This window comes from Cloeon dipterum, chromosome 3, assembly GCF_949628265.1.
Source record: "Cloeon dipterum chromosome 3, ieCloDipt1.1, whole genome shotgun sequence".
Taxonomy (NCBI): Eukaryota; Metazoa; Arthropoda; class Insecta; order Ephemeroptera; family Baetidae; genus Cloeon; species Cloeon dipterum.
The window spans coordinates 14,899,696-14,921,497 of record NC_088788.1 but is presented as its reverse complement, the minus strand read 5'-3'; the positions used below and the strand labels follow the sequence as shown (position 1 = coordinate 14,921,497).

Sequence of the window (21,802 nt, the reverse complement as noted above, 5' to 3'; positions counted from 1 at the left end):
ACGAGCATCTCGTCGTTTCGCAGTGTGCGAGCCGACGGGAGAGGTGTGCACATGCTCGCTCGCTCGTTCGCAGATACACATGATCCGCCGTCGAAGCGAGTGCATGCAATTATTGCTGACAGAATCAGATCAAGTGGGCGCGCTCATTGGCTCGGCCTGATTGAGTATGTTTGAGCAGTGACTGACATTAACAAGCGGGCGCTGGTATTAGGCGCCCATCGATGGCATCGCCGCCGCCGCCCGTGGCTCAGCGCCGCCGCCCCCGGGGCAGTGAAAAACGGCGCCATCCCCCTCGGGACCGGAGATCAATTAGTAGTTCGCCGGACCGTTAATTAATTTGGTCGGCGAGCAGCCGGCAAAGTGATTTATGATGGGCCTGGGACACGTTGTTGATTGTGTTGTAAGGGTCCGGCCCTAACGTGTCTCGGTCATTTGGTTATGAAATTGCGGAGGAACCGCAAAATAGGCCGTCGCCATTTGAGGTTCGCTTTTAGCGCTCTAAAGGTCTACGACATTATGCGGCTTGCTGTTTTCAATTAATTTTCAAGCTATTAAGTTGGCAACAAAGTACTGTATTTTAAGAAGACGTGATGTAGACAACATTACACTCCAAATTGAAAGGATCTTTTGATAAAATAATTTTAATCATTATGGCCAATATATACTATAATTTTTGAGGATTGAGTAAAAGTCGAAATTCACCTAGGCAGAAGTAATATTTATTGGAAAAATCTACTAAGTATTTTTCGGGGAGCAGTGTTTGCCTTGGGAAATAGTAAATTCCGTCTCTATAAAGTAAAGGTTGTATGTCGTAAATCTACATATATAAGTATGGTACAAAAACACTGTAACATTTGTAATAAAATAATTTGGCGTTTGCCAATTGATAAAACTATTTTATGTTAGATTCTGCAAAGAATCGGCTTAACCGACTGTTAGCTGGAGATTGCAACAACATATTAATTCAATTATAATTACTCTCTACAATTTAATTTAAATTATATTTGTCTGTTGTGTTCTGAATGTGGGGAGGTGTGGAGCATAGTTGCTCTGCTGATCCGCAATAAAATCACTTTGAATCTAAATTTGATTTCAAAGACCAATAAATTGATTGATTTCTGAAAAAAATTGAAACGGCAAAATGCAAAATGACGATTTTAGTTCGTCGCCTGGGATGACTCAAAAACGTAACTTATATCATCACTTTTAAATAAAGGTTGCAGAAATTTTTAATTTTAAAAAAAAAATAATGGAGAATAAACATCAAATAAATAAAAGACATATTTTAATTTGAACACGCAATTTTTATCACTTCCCCTCGCCGAGAGCTTGGAATGATGAGCCCTTCGATGGGATCCGTGTGAGCTCAGTTTGCAAACATCTAGCTCGACTTCAAAGGGTGCGCTAATCAGCCAGCGATACATATTGAGGACGGGCTGAAGCGAGGGTGGCACAGAACGAGAGTTTTGCATCTTTCTATTGTACCCTCCGACTCGGTGACGCACACACTGTTTCTTTTTGGCAACGCGGGATTCAATTTGCCGCCACGGAGTGCGCTGCTTTCAGCCCAATACATTTATCTCTCGACTCGTATCGCTGCTGATTCGATTTGCGTTTTGGATTATTTTTAGATTTTCAGGCAGCAAGCATAAGCAACCGTCGGCGGATGAGAAGCTGGCAGCAGCGTGCACATGTATACTTTGCCTTTGTGCGGAATTCGCTTTGGCGAGATTTCTCCGGTCGGATGCGAGCGAGCGAGCGAGCTAGCGGCCGACGCGAATATTCAACTCCATTCGGGTGCAGTCACGAGTGTAAAAGGCGGAATATTCGGCTCGGCGACACACGCTGCGTGTGTACGCGTTTATGTATCTCGCGTCATATTAACATTCCGCAAGAAGGCAAAATACAAGTTGTGCGCCAGGCACAATTTGCGGGCCTGCCAGTCGGCGTTTCCGCATGACGAACCGGATTGGGAATAGCATCGGGCACCGGAGCCACCGCCGCCGCCTCGCGGGGATTAGACGTCGAAAAATTGCATCTCCGAAATTACACTCGCACACGTGTCCCCAATCCCCACACACACACGCACTTCGGAATCTGGCGGTTGCGGCAGGAAATTCGAATTTTTCTCTACCTGGAAACGTAGAGAAAAACACGGGCAGCCTGGATTGTCGTCAAACGGAAAAAGGGGGCTCTCGAGTAATTATCCACGTGTAAATTTCAGCTTAGCGTCTCGGGCGGGCGGAATCTCGCTCGAGCAGAACGCCGGAACAGAGGCCCTTATACTTAAACTGCGAGCGGCATAAATATTCGATGGAGCACTTATATCAGCAGCGCCAAGTTTCAAGTGGTGGCTTCAAATTGAATTCAAAGTTGTAGTGCTGTGATTGAATTAGTTAGCGGGTCACTGCTCGCTCGCTGCGAAAGCAGTACGCATCTCTGAGTCGAAAGGTTGGAAAGCACCGCATTCAAAATGGAAAAAAATAGCATGGAAGGCGGGTGGATTGGCGAAATGAAAGTTGCACACGCTGCGCCAGGGGAAATCGGGCGGCAGTGTCGCAGGCTGACTGCAGACGGCTCAGAATAACACGGGCTTGGATTTCGTTCAGTCAGATATAATGAGCTCGAGGAGCACGCACCACTGTTTTGAAACAAATTTGCTGCAAAAACAACCGATCGTTTGCAGCAGTCACTCCCCTTTGCTGCTGTGAAGAGTCAGATTTCAGCAGTTTTTCCTTAAAATAGACATTCGAAATCTCCGTTACGTAACTTCTTCTTTATATGCTTGAATTTGTACACACTAGTTCATTCGTACCTTAAAAGCATCAATATTACAAAATTGAATTCGGTGAAGTGCATTTTGACCAACAAAATATATCATTGAATCATACGTTTTTGACTTTGTCAGAATGCCGAAATTTGAGAAAGGATTGAGGAAAATTAGCTTGTATTGTTTTTCCGAAACATATCATGTCATCAATAATGTTTCTTCCGATTTTCAAAAATCTTTTTCATATAAATAATTTTCCAATAAATTACTCTTTCAACAATTTCTGTGGCGTTCGGACAAATTTAAGATTCAAATATTTTCATATACAAACTACAGCAACCATGTAATTTTTACTCCAATACACACATAGGAGGTATTGCAAACGTTTTACCGAACGTATATACAAACAATTTACCAATTCCAAAACCATTGAGCATCTCCTAAAATCAATTTTCTTTCTTTCTTCTCACTATAGATATGGATTAATTTAATATCAGAATAAAATTATTGATTGACGATGGAAATTTTCTATTTAAATTTCACATAGAGATTTTCAACATCTCCGATTTATGCTATAATCACGATGTTTCCATTCACACAGTATAATACACACCCAATGAATATCTGAATATCGTCAAAGGAGTGGATGATGCTGCTGCTGCTGCTGCTGCTGCTGGCGTCTTGGAGTGTGGCGCACACGACGAGAGAAGCGAACCCTCAGTTTTCAGAATTCAAACGCTTTGCCTGTGACATGAGGCCGGTAAAGCGTAGGAATTCTAAAACCGAGGGCCCCCTTTTGAGTCTGGAGGCGTAGGCTGGGCTGCTCCACGAAGGCTGCTGGCAGGAAATTGTGCCTCGGTGGTGCAAATAAACAAATTGAAATGGGTAGTCAGGCAAAAACAATTATCCCGACGCCGTTCTGCTCAGAGCGCGCGCACGGCACAAAGCCGGCGAGCAGTAAAAACATCTTAATGCTTGCGCACATGATGCTGGCTGCGAGCGGCAGCGAGAGGAGCCATCATCGCAAAATGATTTCGTGTCCCCTTTTTTCTGCCGGCGCTCACTGAAAGCAGGATACATTATTATTTGCGGAACCAGCCGTCTCCCCACGCCCATCCAGGGACTAATGGAGAGACGAGCATCACAACAACAATCAGCGGAACAACTGGAAAAGGAGAAAAACGCTGGTTGCAATTACACGCTCATGTAATACAAAGCGTATGAAATATAAAGAACGCAAAACAAGCAGTCTCTTCGATTTGCATTAAAAATATTTTCGGTACGTTTGCGGCGGAATATTGTACATAATTGCAAAAGCATACAAGTGAACTAGCAATCTTGCATTAAAATGCCCCTGAAATATTGCTCGTTTTTTTAATTTGTCATGTTTTAAATGTTGGAAGAACGGAAGGTTGCAAATTAAATTGTGTCGATATCGTCTGTCAACAAATACAATTTAATTTGTATAGTTTAACAATAGAAAATATTCCATCCCTTAAATTTAATTTAACGTATGTTTATGTTTATAGGGAAGACGATTAGTAAGTGTAGTTGATCTTCAGTGAAATTAAGCTGAATTAATATAAATGACCAGTTCATCGGTGATGTATCACTGTAGGATTTCGTGACTTTAATTAATAATTTTATTGACTCTCAAAATTTTTTTACTTACTACTTCCCATGATGTAAGATGTATTCGACTTTATTAACAGCCCTGTCCACATTTAGCAACAAGGGCATAGTTGAAATAATAATTTAATAAGCTAATTTCCTGGGTTCAATACAGTCCAGCAGTTTGTATAAATTGACAAACCACTTGAGTCCAGAACAAAAGCCAAATATTACTCAACTATGTGTTCCACTTTTGTTCATCATTTGATTAAACCTCAAAACTCGAGTTTTACGCTGAAAGCTAGATGAATTCACATTTCAACGCCATAGTTGATTTCAAAAGATGTTTACCGCAACATTGTTCAAAAATATATTCATTCTCGCGTGAGCTAATAGAAACATTCCCAATCAAGAGTTGAGCAAACAAAGTGTACAGCCAGCACTCATCAGCGGCGAGAGCTAGCTGTTTTGTGACTCGGCGCGTATAATGATTTTCATATACGCTCCGCACGTGTATACATTAATAATACTCGAACTCATGCATAGTCGCGCGCACGGCCATCACACTAATTAAATTTTCCTTTTGAACGAAACTCCCTTGTGTGCGTTCTGATTTGTGAATATTTCATCCGCTTCCATCGCCGGCTGAGTGTGTACACACACACATATTTCCTCGTAAATTAGGCATTAATTGCAAATCGCATGCACAAACAAGCCGCGCGGAAAATGACGTACGTGTACATCGACTAAATCTCTTAATAAATAAGCTCTTTCATCAGAAAATCGCTTTGTTGTCCTTACCACGCTGCACACTCTAAAAAGGCTTGTGTATGACTGAATAAACATTCCCTTCACCACACGAAAACCTCATTACTCATTGTCAGAGGAGCAAAGTGAAAAGAAAATTTATGGATCCGTCTTTGTAAAACTGGTGGCATTAAGACTGATGAAATTGAAATCTCACCTCCGTGAATCTGATTAGGGCTAGAATTTAATTTCAGTGCAGCATAGTTAATCAGCATAAAGCTGTCATAATGCTGTATTTTCTAGAGAAAAGGAGAAGGTTTTACATAATTAAAAGAGCTGCATTTCACTAAAAGCTATACCAAGAAAAATAAATCTAGATTAAATAAATGAGCAGAGCGTTCATTCCTCGCTGTTAATGGTCTTTTGATAACAATTAACCAACTTATCTCGAGTTCCATTAAGGCGCAGAGCCAAATAGAATTGTACTCTTTCTTTGCTTTCTTTGCTGCGAGCGAAGCAAGCTCGAGATACAATCCCCGTCAGTCAGTTTTACGGGGCAAGCCTTTGTCTTCCGCGTATATACATTTATCCGGGATGAGACAAACACGCAGTGCAATCTGGCCGAGCGAGATTCAAATAGCCCGGGAAAATGTCAACGGAGCGCGAAAGAGATAGCAGTCGGGGACGAACGCAGCTCGTGAGACGGCTATTAATTTCAATTTGCTCGAGCTGCATTCTAATTGAGCCCGCCACCCGAAATGAGCCTGCGGGCGTCGACAATGAGTCGCGCGGCGGGTGACCCACTTGCCGAGATGTGTCGCAATTAGATGCTTCCGGGGGTGCGGCGGCGGCTTTTTATTTTGATTACGGTCGAGGATGCAGCCGGGGGAACAAAACTAGCTGCACCTGCCGGCTGACACGTTCGGCCAAGTGGGTGAAAAAGCTGCTCTTTCATCGATCAAAAGCCTTATGCGCTGCTTTTATGTGGGACCCTCTCTCTGCCCGCTCTGCTCGTCTCGTAAAATGGTTGCAGCCAGGTGAGGCGGTGAAACTTTGTCTGTGCCAGTTTTGCTCCAGCGAGCCTCAACCGGTGTGTAAAGCCAAATTAAAAGCTGCGCTAAATGCTGACGAGGCGTGGGCTGGCCCACCCTTCCTGCCGACGCCGACCCCAGTTCAAAAGATTCCAATTTCGCGAATCTGCAATTCAAATTGGCCCGGCTTGTTTGCTGCTATTTTGTTCGGTGGCACGTGTATTTACTCGTCGAAAGGGCTTTACGAGGCTTTTTCCACTTTTCCACGTGCGCCGAATGCCGAATGAGCGTGAGAAGGCTTCCAATCGTCTCTCTTTCGCCACTTGCAGAGTGTGCAGTCGCCCTGAATCGAAAAATGAATGTGTCGCTGAGTGGTCCTAAGTCAACAAAATTGTTTTGTTTTTCTCCATTCCCGGGGGGGGGGGGGGGAAGCAAGAGGGGAGACGCAATTGAATTAGGTAAATCGAAATAAAAATAAGATTGGAGGCGATTCAATGAGGCATCAGTCTGGCAATTCTTCAACAGCTTTTAAACGTTGGCCATAGTTCAGATTATTAATTAATGTTTACTCTCACAATTAGTCATGCTACATGAATGTACCACAGGTCTAAATCAAAGCATGTGAGAAAGGGCGATACTTCAGGTAAACAAGCTGATTAAGACCCTGCTCAGCAGGGCAAAGCCAAAGTAAGCCCAGTAGTAAAATGCCAAAAGCGAAAACATCGCAAAAACATACATCTTTCTGTCATATACGCCTTCAAAGGGAGGAAAACTGTGCCGTCAAACAGTCTTTCAGTGCGGGTGGCATATCATTCCACTCTTTTACGACACGAAAATGGTGGTTTCTTATTTTGAAAATTTCTCTTCTATTTGCTTTGAAATATAAACGAAAACCGCCTCTTTTGCGTATTTTTTGTTTTGATATTTCAGGAAACTACTTTGCTTTTGTTTGGGAACAATTCATCTTTTCTATTTGCTCAATTCCGTCAAGGGCAGCGCATTTGTAATCATTAGCTCCAAAACGAATAGTATAAAGCTTCACCCCAGGACCGTTACAAAACCGTTGCTTTTCATGCGGCATGTAAATGTATGGTCGGGAGATTTTGAAATCCAACACCAACTGAGCCAACGCATTGATGTGCAGAAAGTGTCTCCGCGCCCTTTAAAAGGCTCTCCTCTGGGTCACATCAATTTCATTTGGGGTTTACCCAGCAGCAGTGGCGAATAGCGTAGCAGAGCAGAGAAGTGAGGGCGTCGGTATTTTTATTTGCTTCCCATCGAGTGCGTGTAAATGTGATACTTTTATTTGACTTTCAATCACCGGCAGCTAGAGGAGTCGCCGGGCTAAAAAAGATGCTCCGCCGAGATAGCTGCTGGCTGGAGCCGGAGCAGGCAGGCAGGCATTTGTGTGTCCCTATAAAAGCCGTCGAATGTGTCCACATATATCACTGACGGGCTGCTTATTGGCCCGTCTGGCCGCCGCGCTACCTGCAACCCTCAATCGATTACAACTACCGCCCCACCGACCGACGCATCTAGTTGGCAATTTTAGAGCTCGACACCTCAATCGGAGAGGCTGCCTCAAAAATATCTTTCCGCGCGATGCTATCAGGGGAGCGCAGGAAAAGCCCCCGGTACACTTGTTCGCTCGCTCTCGCCGACCAAATTACGTTCATTCAAACCGGCGTGCGGAATTGATTCTTCCTCTCCCTCTCCGGCCCGCGAGGGCGGCAAAATTGACGGCATTTCGCCACCTGCAGCCGGGTGGCCTGCTCAAAAATTTATTTTGTTTGCAACTCGACTTCGACTTATATGTATCCATCCGCACGCTGCCAGTGTGTGAGTGTGAGCGCAAGCTAGAAAATTGCTGCAGGGAATGTGGTGGCTGACACTTGCTGCTTCTCGGATTTTCTCTCCCGATCAAACACTGAAGGGATATGATGTGACGAAGGATTGAAATTCATATTCGAACACAAAGCGATTGACTGGTAGAGTTAATTTGAAAAGGAATCAAAACAAAAAAGGCCCAATCTTGATTTTTAACAAAATTTAGAGGTTGATTAGGAACATCGCGACTGGCTCATATAGATAAAAATATAGGAAATTTTTGTCATTTTCAAAATGCCAAAAATAGTTAATCTATTTTTTTTACTTTTCTCATCACATTCTGCCTATTTACCAAAATTCAAACACCCAAAACTGTGTTTTAAATCATTTTTAAATTATAAGCCCATTTTTCACAGCTCAATAATCTGCTAACAAAACTTCGATAACTTGATTTGGTTTGCATCTCAAGCTACGTTACTACAACTTGAATTACATCATGTTTCTTGAAATGTGATTCCTGTATGTTAAACTTGTTTTCTTTAACAACCTGGCTATTTTGAGTGAAAAGTGCGTGCGGATAAATTTGAAAACACGTTTAAAGTTCTACATTTTCCAAACAACCACTGAAAACACTTCTCTCCGTGGAGAATTGGATACCACTCATCGTCAGGCAAATCAGCAGTCGATTGTTTTGTCGGGGCTAAAATTAGAACCGAACGAGATAAATTCTACGAAAATTGCGCGTCGCTCTAAATCGAATTCCACACAAAAGGCTGCGTAATGACTGCTTTTCTGCGAACGCACATACAGTGCTATTGAAAACGAGCGAAAGCTGAAGCGGCGCAATCAAATCATGCGAACGCAACGCTGCTTTCACAATTTCGCAGCAGCGGAAGCTTCAGCATGCACACGTGGATGTGTTTTGCCACAATGAAGACGCTCCGGGCGCACGGACGAGATAATCAGCCGCCTTGTATACTCCGTTGTAATATAATCAGCGTGTTTGCTAATTAACTCTCGGAGCAGTGCAAACACTGTAATGCGAGCTTGCACAATAATTTCACGGCTAAAAGCGGTCCGAGGCAAATAAAAACGTTTATTTTTTCTGAAAAAAACCCCCTAGATCAAACGGCCGAGCGGGCGAGGCAGCGAAGGTGGGCCCACGCGCGTGAATTTGCGAGCCTGCTTATGCTTGCTCTCTGCTCTGCCGTCGGCCGGGAGAGCAAACAAAATTTCGCCAGCTAGAGCAGCCGCGCGCAATTTGCTCACCAGTTTCACAGTTCGCGCTCAATATCGTACGATAAATATTTACATAATAGCTAGCTAGTGCTCCGCTCACTCGCTCTCCCGCTGAACGAGAGCGAGCGACATTCGGGGCGCGCGCGCGCGCGTGTTCATTAAGTTAAGTGGGACTTGACATATTGCATCTATCCATTGTGCCGGCCGACCGACCACCCGACGCGCCAAATTACGAACCACCTGCTCGGCACGCGAAATTTATACGAAGCCGCGATAAACACGCGACGGTGTTGCCCATAAGTCATGAAAAGACAGGTGTAATTGAATTGTTTCGCACCGGCTCTGCGAATTGCGAGCATTCCAATTTTTTCCACCATCCCGAGTCACAGTTATTTGTTCAAGCACTTCATTTCTAATATAAAGAGTAAATGGCTTCCAAGTATTTTAAACTTCTAAGGGCACGTGGGACAGAACTCCCAATGAAAAAGGTTTGCAGAAATAATTAATTATTTACAACTTTCTCATTGTGATTTTGAGGAATCTTGGTTTGTGAGTTAAAATTTTACAATGTTGCTTGAAAATATTTTGGGAAAGTTGAATTCATTTTAAGGAGAATTTCATGTTATTGTAACGACGAAAAACATTCAACACTTGTCTATTTATTTTAAGATATTTTGACCCAAATTTTCAGTGTTAGCTGATGTGCCTGTTTTCTTTTAAAAATAGCTCTTGTTGGTCGAATTGGAAGCTACCACGCAACGAGAGCGGAAAAGTTTTTGTCACCAAGTTTTGCTGCATATAAATGTACATCTCACGCGGCTGTTGCTGCAAATTAATGCACAATTGTCTCCATGTCAGTTGACCGAAAGTTTGTTCCCCCCGCTGTGCGTATTTATCTTTCTCTCGCCGCGGCACCGGCAGGAAGGAGGAATGAAAGATACAATATTTGCAAGTCAGAGTGTGGTGAAATTTTTAGCACTTCATTAAAACTTGTTAGCAAATTCTTTATTCACAACAATTGCTCCTGCCGTAATTAGATTTCGGGTGGTGGCAGCCGCAGAGCGAGAGGGAGCAAAACTTTTGCTCGTGATCCTGACGCAAAATGAAAATGCCTTCCGAGCTCATCCAGCTGTTCATCTGGCAATTTTATCCCGGAAAGATGACGAAGGTTTAGAAGTGCTCATCAACAATCTCTCGAGACGTAGTAATTGTTGCAGCTTGTGTCGATAGGAGCAGGAGGGTGGCTGTGCGAGCAGCAGCAAACTTGCTGAAGTCCCCTAAGCAAAGAACGAGTGTCATGACTATGCCGGCATGAGACCCGGTGATTCCTATCGAGGTTCTGAGACGATAATTTCGGGGAAAAGCCGCAGAGCAAGTCTATTAGGGCCGACCAGCGAGCAGAGGTACTTGGGGCCACCCGGACGCGTCGCACGCACATGTGGTCGGAATAGTCAGGCGGCACGACGCGAATCTGGGCGGCAAAGATGTTGTTCATCCAGCAGTAATTGTATCTGTTGCTGTGTAAACAAATTACTCAACGCCGGCGAGGCTGGTGGGGTAATCCGCTTTAAGACGGCAGGCGCGCAGCCAGCGTCGAGTTTAGACGTTTATTATGCGCACGGCTCAATCCAATTAGTCGGCTTTGCAGCCAGCCTGCCTTTCTCTCCGCTCGCTCGCTCGCTTTTTCTTTTCTCCGTCGCTCGCTCACTCGCACTCTCTCCATCGCCGGTTTTAATTTAGAATCTCATCAGGCCAAGAATGCAATGGAGTAATAATAAAGGTGTGTGCCGAGAGCATTGCATTCCCTCCTGAGATTTGCTCCACCGAGAGAGGGATAAAGAAGGAGAGGAATGCCGATCCTAAAGGGGCGATGACTGCTCGTCCAACCGACTAAATAGAAAACGCATTGTCAATTGCGTGATTTGCAGGGAGAGCTTCGAAAATGGCAAATTCATACTCGATAATTACGTAACTGCTCACAAAGGTGTGCTTGACCTACATGAAATTCAATATAAAAAGAAGTGTTCTTTAGATCTTGCAACGCACGAACGCACTTACTTTTCCTCCAAGATACCGCATAAAAATAAGTTGATTGCTTTTGAAGATCGGATCGTTGTGAGAGCAGGTATTATGCAACCTACGCAGGTGCACGCGAAATTCCACGCGAACAATTCCGTTGCGAGCTCTTCTCGCAAGTTAAATTGCTTTCTGCGAACAATGGCCTTGTTTGTCCGTGCGCAGTATCATTCAATCACTATCAATTTTGCCTACATCAAACTCGGTGTGCACAACTTTTCCTCAAGAGCCCGTCACCGCCGCTGCTTTCCTAGCAAGCCGAGAAATTTATCGAGGCAGGGGTGCTGCAGGCAATGTAAATATAATTATCATCAACTTTACGCTCAGGTTGTAAAAGTTGCCGAGCAGCAGCAGCAGCAGCGCGCGCGCCGACCCTTTGCATCATCGTCGTGGTTTACGATTCCGCATTATACATTCAAATCACTTCGGCCATAACTTGCGAGCGCTCCGTATTATGGGGCCCGGGTTCTCAAAGTGGCTCGCTCTCTCGCACTCGACGACCTCTTCTATTGGATTAATTCGGCTGCATGCTCCAGTCTGCCGCTAGCTGCGAGAGCCCGTCGTAAAGTGATAAGTTCCAACTTCTCTCTCTTCCTCTTTGCTGCAACAACACTGGCTGCTGCGAGGACCAGCGCGGGGAAAAAGCCTGGCAAAAAGTTTAATTCGCACTTCACATGCAAACAAGGCGAACTACGTGAGCCTTTGCCCTCTTAGAAAAACTGACACACGCGATATTTGCAGAATGCGAATAATTTGCCCTAGAGACGCAATCTGCGATAGTGCAAACACCGTGTCGCCACTCCTCCGAGTGGATTTTTACATCTGAATTTGAGCCGTTTATAGAGATGTGGGCGGATCTCGTCCGATAAGGTAAACTGCTGTCTGCTGCACACGGGGCTTTTTCCTCTTGTGTAATCAAGTTCGTGCTCTGTGCACATTTGCATCCTCTGCTTTGCATGATGTGCACTCAAAGCGTAACTGAATCACAAAGTTTAAAGCAGATTATATTTACCAAGTTGAATATTGTGACACGAATAGCAATGGAAGCTTTCATGCGAGTGCTGACGGCAAAATGATTTGAATTCATTTGAAAGCTTGTGTAGTTAGAATTTTCGCTAATATCGCAGCAGCGGAATGCTTGCGTGTTGCATGTAGCCTTAATATGCTCAGTCAGTTCAAGCCTTGTTGGCTATTCAAAAAGTCGTGTGTAGCGCGAGAACAGAACAACGTCATGCCTTCAAAAGTCAGAACAAAGAGAATTATTTTTCGTGTTGCTCATCTGTTCCTCTCAGCGTAGAAAACTATGCGCCAATCTAAAATTAAAATGTTTTGTAACTACAACTGCAGATGTTATTTGCTGATGTAGGAACTGTAAACCCCTACTGAAGTAAATATGACTCCCTGAGGTACCAGAAAAACATTCTTAACTTTACCCGTCTAAAGCGAGTTACAGATCTTTTATTTTGCGTGCTCAGCACTCGATTTTGACTGGTTTGCATTTGGCAGATTTCATCTGATTTTGTTTGCGTTGACGGTGAAAAGAGCGGCGGCAAAAACAGTCTGGCGTTATCAACAAACCAGCTGCTCCCACAGCTCAAGCGCGCTGCAAGAAGTACATACACACTGCACAACGTTGGGTGGAATAAGAGCAGGCAAGCGCTGGAGGCGCGAATACAAGTGGAAATGATTTTCTCGCCATATGGCGTGTGTGAAAGAGCCCAAGCAGCAGGAGCAGACAGGCACACACGTGAGAATTGGGCAAAACAACTTTTACTATGATTTTATGGCACGACCTGCGGCGGAAGCTATGCGCGCGAGAAATGCACCCTCAGCACATTCGGCACAAATAACGCGCGCGCAACCCTTTCTTCCTCTCGCCTTCTTTCACTCGCAGCAGAAGCAGCAGTCCGCCTGCTTCGTACAAAAAAACACGGTATAGCAGACCATCGCTTCCCTTGACACAAATTGATCGTTATTTTTGAGGGCTGCCGCATTGATTTACGAGAGCTGGCAATCGCAATGCTTCTTGAAATAAATACAAAAGATACTTAATTTTTAGAAAGTAGTATAGTTGCATAGGTATGGTGGCAATAAAAATACTTTTCTTATGTTTGAATGGGGAGATTGTAAAGAAATTATCAGATGTTTTAAGTTTATTCTTTAATAATATAAATTATACTATGCACATTTTTTGTACAGGAGCACCTAAGTGTTAGGATCCCCTCATGACTATGGCAACGGTTGGAGCCGAAAAATGTTGAGAATAATAAAAATCTCAACTCCAAGCAACGAGAACAAGTCTGATTATTTCTCCAATATCAGAAATGTCTTCCTCAAGTAAAATTTTCAAATCACGAATATTATATAAATCTGAGAATTTCATAATGCTTTTATTGATGGTCATAATGTTCATCAAAACACTTCATAGTGAGTTTATTCAGGCTGAAAGTGAATTAGAGAGATTTTCGAGTGCTTTTTAGAAAGTTCATCAGCTCAAAGGGGCTAAGCCACTGACCCCTCGCGGAAATAAGCCGGGTCGGTGTGCGCTTTCGAGCGGGAATTCTGGTCAAAAGACGTAGAGGCGCGAAAATAATTTCGAGTGCAAATTGATTCGGGTGAAAACAAAGAAGCGAAAGTAATGGGAACGGGCTTTTGAGAGACCGACACCGACAGAGAGATAGAGAGAGAGAAAGCGCCGCCTTGGCTGAATATAAAGCTGGCGGAGAACATCAATCTGACAGCAGGGCCGGATTTCAATTACTTTCGCGTCGGTCGGCGTGTGTATGCAAAGCAAATAAACAGACTAGCTAGCTAGTGGTGTGTGTGTTGGGTTAATTGAAAATTAATTGCAGCCCGCCGCCCTCCGAAATTGCAATCTAGTTGGGCTGGCGGCAGAGGCAATTCGGTCCCTTTCGACTTTCTGCCGCTCTTTATCTGTCGCGTCGTCGGGTCTGCGGTGGTGGCGAAAGCGGCCGAGTGTCAAGATCAATAAGAAATGTACCAAAGTCATTTCGCAGTGTAAACACGCTCTGATTACGACACCCGGGCAGGAGGTGGCGGCTGTGGAAGCGGAGCGGAGAGGTGTTTGGCGCAGCCCTTCAAGCCGACAGGCTGACTTTTTCGCAATATCACAAAACGTCGCTCGATAAATTGACTGCCTTCCGCCGGACACGGCCTCTCTTCCGCACAAATTGGCCAAAAGTAAGCCGGCTGGCTGATTATTTTCTCGGGGGCCAAACAAAAGCGGGCCTCGCCGTTGAAAGGGGATTAAACAATCTGACAGTTGATTGTGAAGAAATGGACAGATCCGCCGGGATGCTGCTGGCAGAACGGAAAACGAACCGCTTCATTCTCCACTGAAAGGATGCTTTCATAAACTGGCAGCGGAAATCATGAATGCAAATTAATTTCAAAAGAGCGGTCTCTTTCAAAACAAACCACCGCGTCAGAATTTACTGCATCAGTTCCTTCTCCCCCTTCCCATCCTGGCTTCCGGCAAGTGCAAAATAACAAGAAAATTGTTTGATATCTAATTAAAACTTTTCCCGCATGCTTGTTATCCGGGCGAGGCCGAAAACTTATTCCAAAATTTGAGCTGATGGTAAGTTAGTGCTAACATAATATGGCAATAAAAATATTTAAGCTTGCATAATGTGAGATAGTTATTTGAGCAGTGCTCAGCTAAAAGCTCTCTGTATAGAATTTAAAGTATGTGATGCTGAAAAATAAATATGTATAGAAAAGAGTTTCCATACTTTCGTTTTATTAAAAAATAAACAGTCATTTTATAGAGCTTCCTGTTTCCGAGGGGAAAACAGTAAAAATGTTGTGTAAATTGCAATTACCACTGTAACCCCGACTATGTCAAATCGAGTCCAACTTAAAATTTGTGGCTAGCAGACCACTAACACTCATTTTAAAGTAATGCCATATGATGCTAGAGTTCATTTTGAATTTCTTTTGCCTGAAATGCCTGTATTCCTGACCACGCACGAAATTCTCGAATCGCGCAAAGCTCGGTATGGAGAAATTTCCCTTCTTGCCTCCGCGACTTTCTCGGTTTTCCATTTCGACTGGTGGCGCCGTTGGTCAGGACAGAGCCGAAGTATCGCGGTCAAAGTCGAGTGATTTCTGACAGAAAAGCGAGTGTTTGGCCGGAAAAGTTTATCCCGTCGGCGCAAAATCGATGACGACGGAATAAACGGCCGCGTGATATGAGGAGGAGATGTGCAGTAAAAGTCGCTGGCCGGACAAGCGTTCTCTTATTTAGTGCTAAAGTTGGAAGTAGTCGTAGTTGTTGATCGTTCCCCTGTGGCTCGGCGCTCGTTGGCGGGCTGTCCAGAAAGAGCGCGCGCCTCCGCACCCTCGTGAGTGTGCGTATGCTCTGGTGACGTCAAAACAAAAAGCAACTTTATCGCGGCAGGAAGAACGAGTACTTTGCGGCCAACGACTTCTGGATTTGTCCGTTGAGCACATCCGAGATTAGGACGGGGGCGACGAACACGACCGAATTTATCGCACTCTCGCCCACAAACACGTCGAATTCGGCCGGATGACCCAATACCGCGCACTCAGAGGAGAGAATATTACGTGTTTGCCCGCTTTTTGCCTTTCCAAACACTGTGGTAGGTTCTGTGTGCAAACCGTGTCAAACGAACTGGCTTCCGTCAATACAAAAGCATTACGTGCACTCGACTGGCTCTCAGTATAAAACATCACGAGAGCCGCGTGGTGTTTATCATCAAAAAAATTACCTATTGAATCGTGAAATGAGCACGCGGCGGGCTGAGACTGAAAGCAGCGCACGCTGTTACTAATTAAAGCAGCGGCGCAAAGCATTGGAACGTAAATACACTCACACATACAAAATGCACAGTACACATATATATAGAGAGAGGGAGTCGTGTGTTATTCTCTGTAATCAACGCGAAGCATGTGGGTGGTTGCGGTGCACATTCACGTACACAAACTGAAAAGCTGCGAGCGCGGCTTATGTTAGTCAAAGGGGGTTGACGGGGGAGTGACGGTCGCGCTGGGCGTTCATAAAATTTAATTCCGGGCGGTGTAAATTCGTCGGAAATTGGCAATCGTCGTTTCGCAGGCGGCGAGAGCAGCCTGCTCTCGCTTGTTCATGAACCGCCATAACTCCTAATTAAGCGCTGAGCTGTGCTTAATTTTGAGGCGGAGAACGGCTGCGGCTGCTCCAGCCAGCCAGCCAGGCTAATCTGCGAGGACGTAAAAATGATTAATTAGGCGGCACGTTTAACTGGCCTATTAGCGGGCGATCATGCTCTTGATTGCGGCTCCCCGCGGACCTGCCATCTAATCCCGGAATATCTTTCTCCAGCCCACCGCCGTTGCACTCGCATATGCAAAAAGCAAATTGCTTTTCTTTAAGCTCGCCTCCTTTTTGCTCCTCAGGCACGCTTAATATGGCAGAAAATTTAATTTCGAGTCGCGCCGCCACCGCCACTTTTTGTCTCCTAATGACGTCGGTGTTCGTTCGTTTGCGTTTCTTCTCCATGCCCGCGCTGGCTTCGGATCAAATGCACTCGTTAGGCTGCAACACGCCGTCGGCACAAATAACCGCAAATTGTCGCGATTTACTACTCTTTGCTTCCGAGTTCTTGAGCATGGAACATTGGAGCTCATTATTGATAAGACAACTTTAAAGGAGATGACTCAGACTGCTGAGACTTTGATCAAATGAAAAGGAAATAATTCTTATAAATAAAAATAACATGTGTATTCGATTCGATTATACCACGACAAAACCAATCTCCGCTGGCTTGAAATCCATCATAAATGACCATAAATCAATTTGAGATTGCAAAATCATTCAGAATTCTTGAAATATATTTCAAACTAATAATCTTAGTGACTTGCAAAAAATGTCCAGTGGATTTACTTTTGACGGTGATCACTAATAAAGAGTGTATCTCGTAAGAAAACGAGGTGCGACGTAACTGGAAAATTAAATAAATACAGGTGCCATATTGTCCAAGGAAAACGCAAATTTTGGCATTCTATTAAAGCTTTTTTTGGCAAAGCCTAGTTTTATTTCGTGGTGTTTGTGCAAAGAGATTTTTCCAGAAATGATCATAGAGCAATTTATTTGCGTATTGTACTAACATATTTGAAAATACACGATCCGTGCTATTGGGATATTCATAGTAAAAAATATGTGTTGTACATTTAAATATAACACTTGTTTATTTTTCCTAGGTCAGTACATAAAGATATATGAAGAAAATCCTATAAATGCTCGTTTCTAACTTTCATTCTTCCCTCTCACAGAAACCAATAACAAAGAACTTTTCAACAAGTCAAAGTTTTTAATTTGATTTGCAAACCATCTAAAGCCTTAATAATGTGACTGGCAGCTTTGCGATTAATTTAATTAAAGAAAATATACAAAAAGAGCACGTCAATAGTCGAAGAATGTGTAAAATTTGCCTTCGATATGCTGAAATAGAGCGCGTCTCGTTGCAATTAGCGAGTGTCTGCACCGATCCTGGCATATTTCCACGCCGGATGATTAATACCAGCTCTCTTTTCACGTTGCGCCAATTCCCAATCTGCACGCCTGCGATGTATTACACATTCCGTGTCGACTCTTCGCACTTGTCGGGAACAAGGTGCGAGGGTCGGATGAGACGTTTAATTAAAGCGACCGTTGAAGCGTGAATTTAAATTGTCGTCACGAACACGATTTTGTGCATCGCCGAGCGACAAATTAGTATCGCGCCGTGCATTCGTACGTACATAACAGCTTAGTGCTTGCTCCGATTTCTGTTCGTGACGCTATGCGCGCGATTTGCATACGAGTGGGGTAAATAATTTATGAGTGCACATATTTCTCACCGTCCGGTCGTCGATACTCGGTGGCGGCAGCAAACGACGAAAACGGCCACTCACCTGGAAGCACACGGAGATTGTGAATCAATTAGAGTGGCTCAAAGGAAAGCGAGAGGAAATTGATGAATTTCATCGACGCGAGCCAGCAGCCTGTCGACGGAGAGACGAGAAATCGATCGGCGGCCCCTCCGGATTCCGCGGATTCCAGCGGCCGACAATCGAGCTCCATATTGCTGTCAGTCTGATAATTTGCGGCCGCAAACTCGCCATATCATACTGACCACACGAACAACAATGCTCCTAGACTCTGGTCGTGCAGGCATTTAATATTGACGCATATATGAGTGTCTGTTAATTACGGATCGTGGTTAGTTTCAATGCAGTTATTACCGTTGATATTCTAAAGTTTCATCTGAATTGCAGCATATCCAGAAAATTTCCCGCGGGAAAATAATTAATTGGTAATTGAAACATTCCTTGGTTTAAGCTTTCAAAAAATTTTCATATTTCTGTTGTATAGGCGAGTGCAATTCTACCAAGATTAGTCTCAGTAGCTTAGGATAGGATACAAAAATAAAAACGCGATTCTGAAAAAATGAGTTTCACTTCAGGCTTCATTTTCATTTTAAGGAAAAACGCTATTTTAAGAGAAAAAAATGCTCTCAACTACTTTCCCAACGTTCTGGTTGTTTTTAATGCCTATAAAATGGGTATTTATAATTTTTAATTTATATTGTTATCCCAAACGTTTCAGGTGTTGAAACGTTGAAAGACTAAATTTATCGGCTCACAAAGTTGCAACAAAAATGTGTGCTTTCGTAAGTCTATTGTTAAGTCTTTGGATGCACAGCTGTTCCTTCCTTTCGAACGTGTTTGGATTTTTGCTAGAGGCAAAGCAAGCTGTCGAGCGTAAAAACCTGCTTGTAAATAAATAAATCGGGGAAAGAAGAACGTGGAAGGCGTGAAAATAAAATCAAGATTTTCCATCTCGCTTAGTTGCGTTCGCCGAAATTTATTTATCTTGCACGCGCTCGACGTGGCCTTAATTCAGCGATAAATTCACGATTTTTTGGGCTGGCACAGCATTTTCAGCAAATCATGAGCAATGTGAATTATTTCAGACGCGTGCATAAACAAGTCTGTGTACACATAATAACACAGTGGGAGAGAATGAATGCTCTGGGCGGGAAAGTGACGGCCGATCGATGCTCTCTCAGCGAGGATGCTGTTTTCTTGAAATGTTTATTTCCAGTGGGAGAGAGAGCGGCGAACGAAAGCGAGTTAAAAAGACGCCAGCGAACAAGTCGGTTTGGCGTGTTTGCTAAGCCGAGAGCGGGCTTGTAATCACAACATTATGATCAACGGCACACACATATAAATACCGACGGCAGCTCCAACCACCCCCGAGCAACCCCATCCCGGCCTTCCCGCAGCAAAGCAGCTCGCTAGAGCGCAAACATTATGCGCGCGACGGAGCAAATTTTACCTGAACGTTTGCTTTCCAGTAGGGGCGGCTCTCGCGAATTCACACTTGGTTAAATTTGGAGCAAACGGAACTGCGGCCAAAATAAGACTTGTGTGTCGTGTGTGCTTTTTGGCAGGGGAACTTTCATGCTGGAAAAGAGGTGGCACCACTGACACAGAATTTTGCCTCCCGCAGGAACAAATAATCTTATACCTGATTAGGATTTTTAATAGTGTAAAAAGTAATTAATTGTATAATATAATTTATAATAATATAAAGAAAAACTGAGTCGCTATACTCTGTGTGGAAAATTAAATCTAGATTAATAGCTAATAGTGAAAATTATAAGAGGAAAAATGAAATGACACGTTCTCGCACTGTACAGCTGTTTCGGCCCCGCAAGCCTCATCAGCAGTACTTAACCTCCAAATTGAAAATTCACAATCACAGCTGCAGAAATTTTTAATCAGTGATCTTCGAATACGTGCAGCTATAACCATTTTTGATTGTTAGTGCGGTGGAAGCGTTCAATCATACGATTTTTCTGTGACTGTTATTTGATCATCAGAGTTTGCTGCGAAAAGCATTGAAAATGAATATTTGGTGAAACCATTGTTGAAGTAGATATTATACTCTTGCAACAGGAAATACGTATTGTGATTTGTTGGCAGACGTCACTGGTAAATATGAGCAGACATCGTTGAGCATTTTGATACCTTCTTTGACATCAAACGACTAAACAAATATAATAAAATTGTCCTGTGTGGACTGGTATATCTACATTTTGGGTAGTTTTTGTCATAAAAACTCACAAAACTTGTGAAAAATGATGCGCATGCCTGGAAAAGCGACCGTCACGAAATAAAATTTTAATTAAGCTCTGAGTAGCAGGTTGCAGCTGTTTGCACCGTCAGAAAGATGCCAAATTAGTGTGACACTTCGCCACTGGTGTATGTAACTCTCTGCTTGGTGCAAAACTTTGCGGAACTCGATCGACGAGCGCCAACACCGGAGGCTAGCGACACGAGCGGAGTCGTACGCCCGATAGTCCGTTTTGCTCCGGCATGCGACCATCTATTTGATGCCGGCCGGCACAAATGATTTCCAGTTGCATAAATAAACGCGCGAGCAAGTTGACTGGCGCTTCAAAGAGCGGTTTGATTGACGCCGCTCTCCGTTTTAATGACCAATTAGACCTCCAGCCGCGGAGAAAAAAAACCAGCCATGATTATTTGGTTGTCACCGCGCACAAAGCTCGAATAGCGTGTTTATTTTGAAGCCGCTCGCACAGTTTGTTTTCCGCTTTGCCCGTCAGTGGAAAGTGGTAAACAAAAATCTCGAGCGGAGCGAGTTCGATTCATAAATTTTGCAGTGCTGAAAGGAAACTTGGGGCCGGTCGTGAAAATGAGATTATTTGCTCAGGCTCGGGTCTCTTTGTCCGTGCAGCTGGTGTTAATCTTATTTACCTTTAAGCCCTTTCATACACTTAATTGCATACTTTATGGCCGTCGAGGAGATTACGGAGACGCCTTTTAATGGGAAGGCGACCGCAGCTGGCGTGTTTGTGTTTACTACAGCACTGGAGAATACAGAATATCAGTGCCGACATCGCGCGCACGACCTTTCTTCTTTGTAAATGGATTATTTCGATCTCAGTCGGCTTGTTCGCTCACTCGCTCGCGCGCCGAGATCCATTTATTTATTTCTCTGTTACCGGAACAGCTGTTTTTTGTTCAGATGGAACTGCATCAGTCTCTCGTTGGATTGCAAGCAGCACGCGAGACGCGACTTATTTACCCGTTATAGCGAGAGGAGAGCGAGTTTGCCGACCGAGTGGTAAGGTATGAAACCCGCGCCGTACATCGCACGTGCCGGTTGCATACGCCCAAAAGCTGCAGGCGACACCATTCAACTTAAAGTACAAGAGTTTAATGTTTTATTCCATTGAAAGTAAAAATTAAATTCTGGTGATTGATAATCTAAAGCGTGACTTCAATTGGTAGGGATGTGAAAAAATTGGAGAAGCAAGGTAAAAATATAATATGTTTCTGAAACGATTTTTGCTCAATGAATTTGATTGTTCAAATTAAAATTTGTTTCCTAGCACAAAATATATTAAAGATAAATAAGCAGATTTTTAAAAAATACTACACAATTATGTTAGCATACAATTGTGTG

At 43.8% G+C, this 21,802-nt stretch overlaps 1 protein-coding gene across 11 annotated transcripts in view; it reads right to left on the bottom strand.

Annotated features, from left to right (window-relative positions):
• Positions 1 to 21,802, bottom strand: part of mmd (mind-meld) — a 227,654-nt gene that overhangs the window by 79,998 nt on the left and 125,854 nt on the right. For 9 of the 11 annotated variants that reach the window (XM_065485337.1, XM_065485341.1, XM_065485338.1 and 6 more), the window contains exon 2: positions 18,166 to 18,219. The exons of the other annotated variants lie outside the window; for them this stretch is intronic. In XM_065485337.1, the coding sequence (XP_065341409.1) occupies positions 18,166 to 18,219 (54 nt within the window). The remainder of the gene's footprint in view (positions 1 to 18,165; positions 18,220 to 21,802) is intronic. 11 annotated transcript variants of the gene reach the window in all.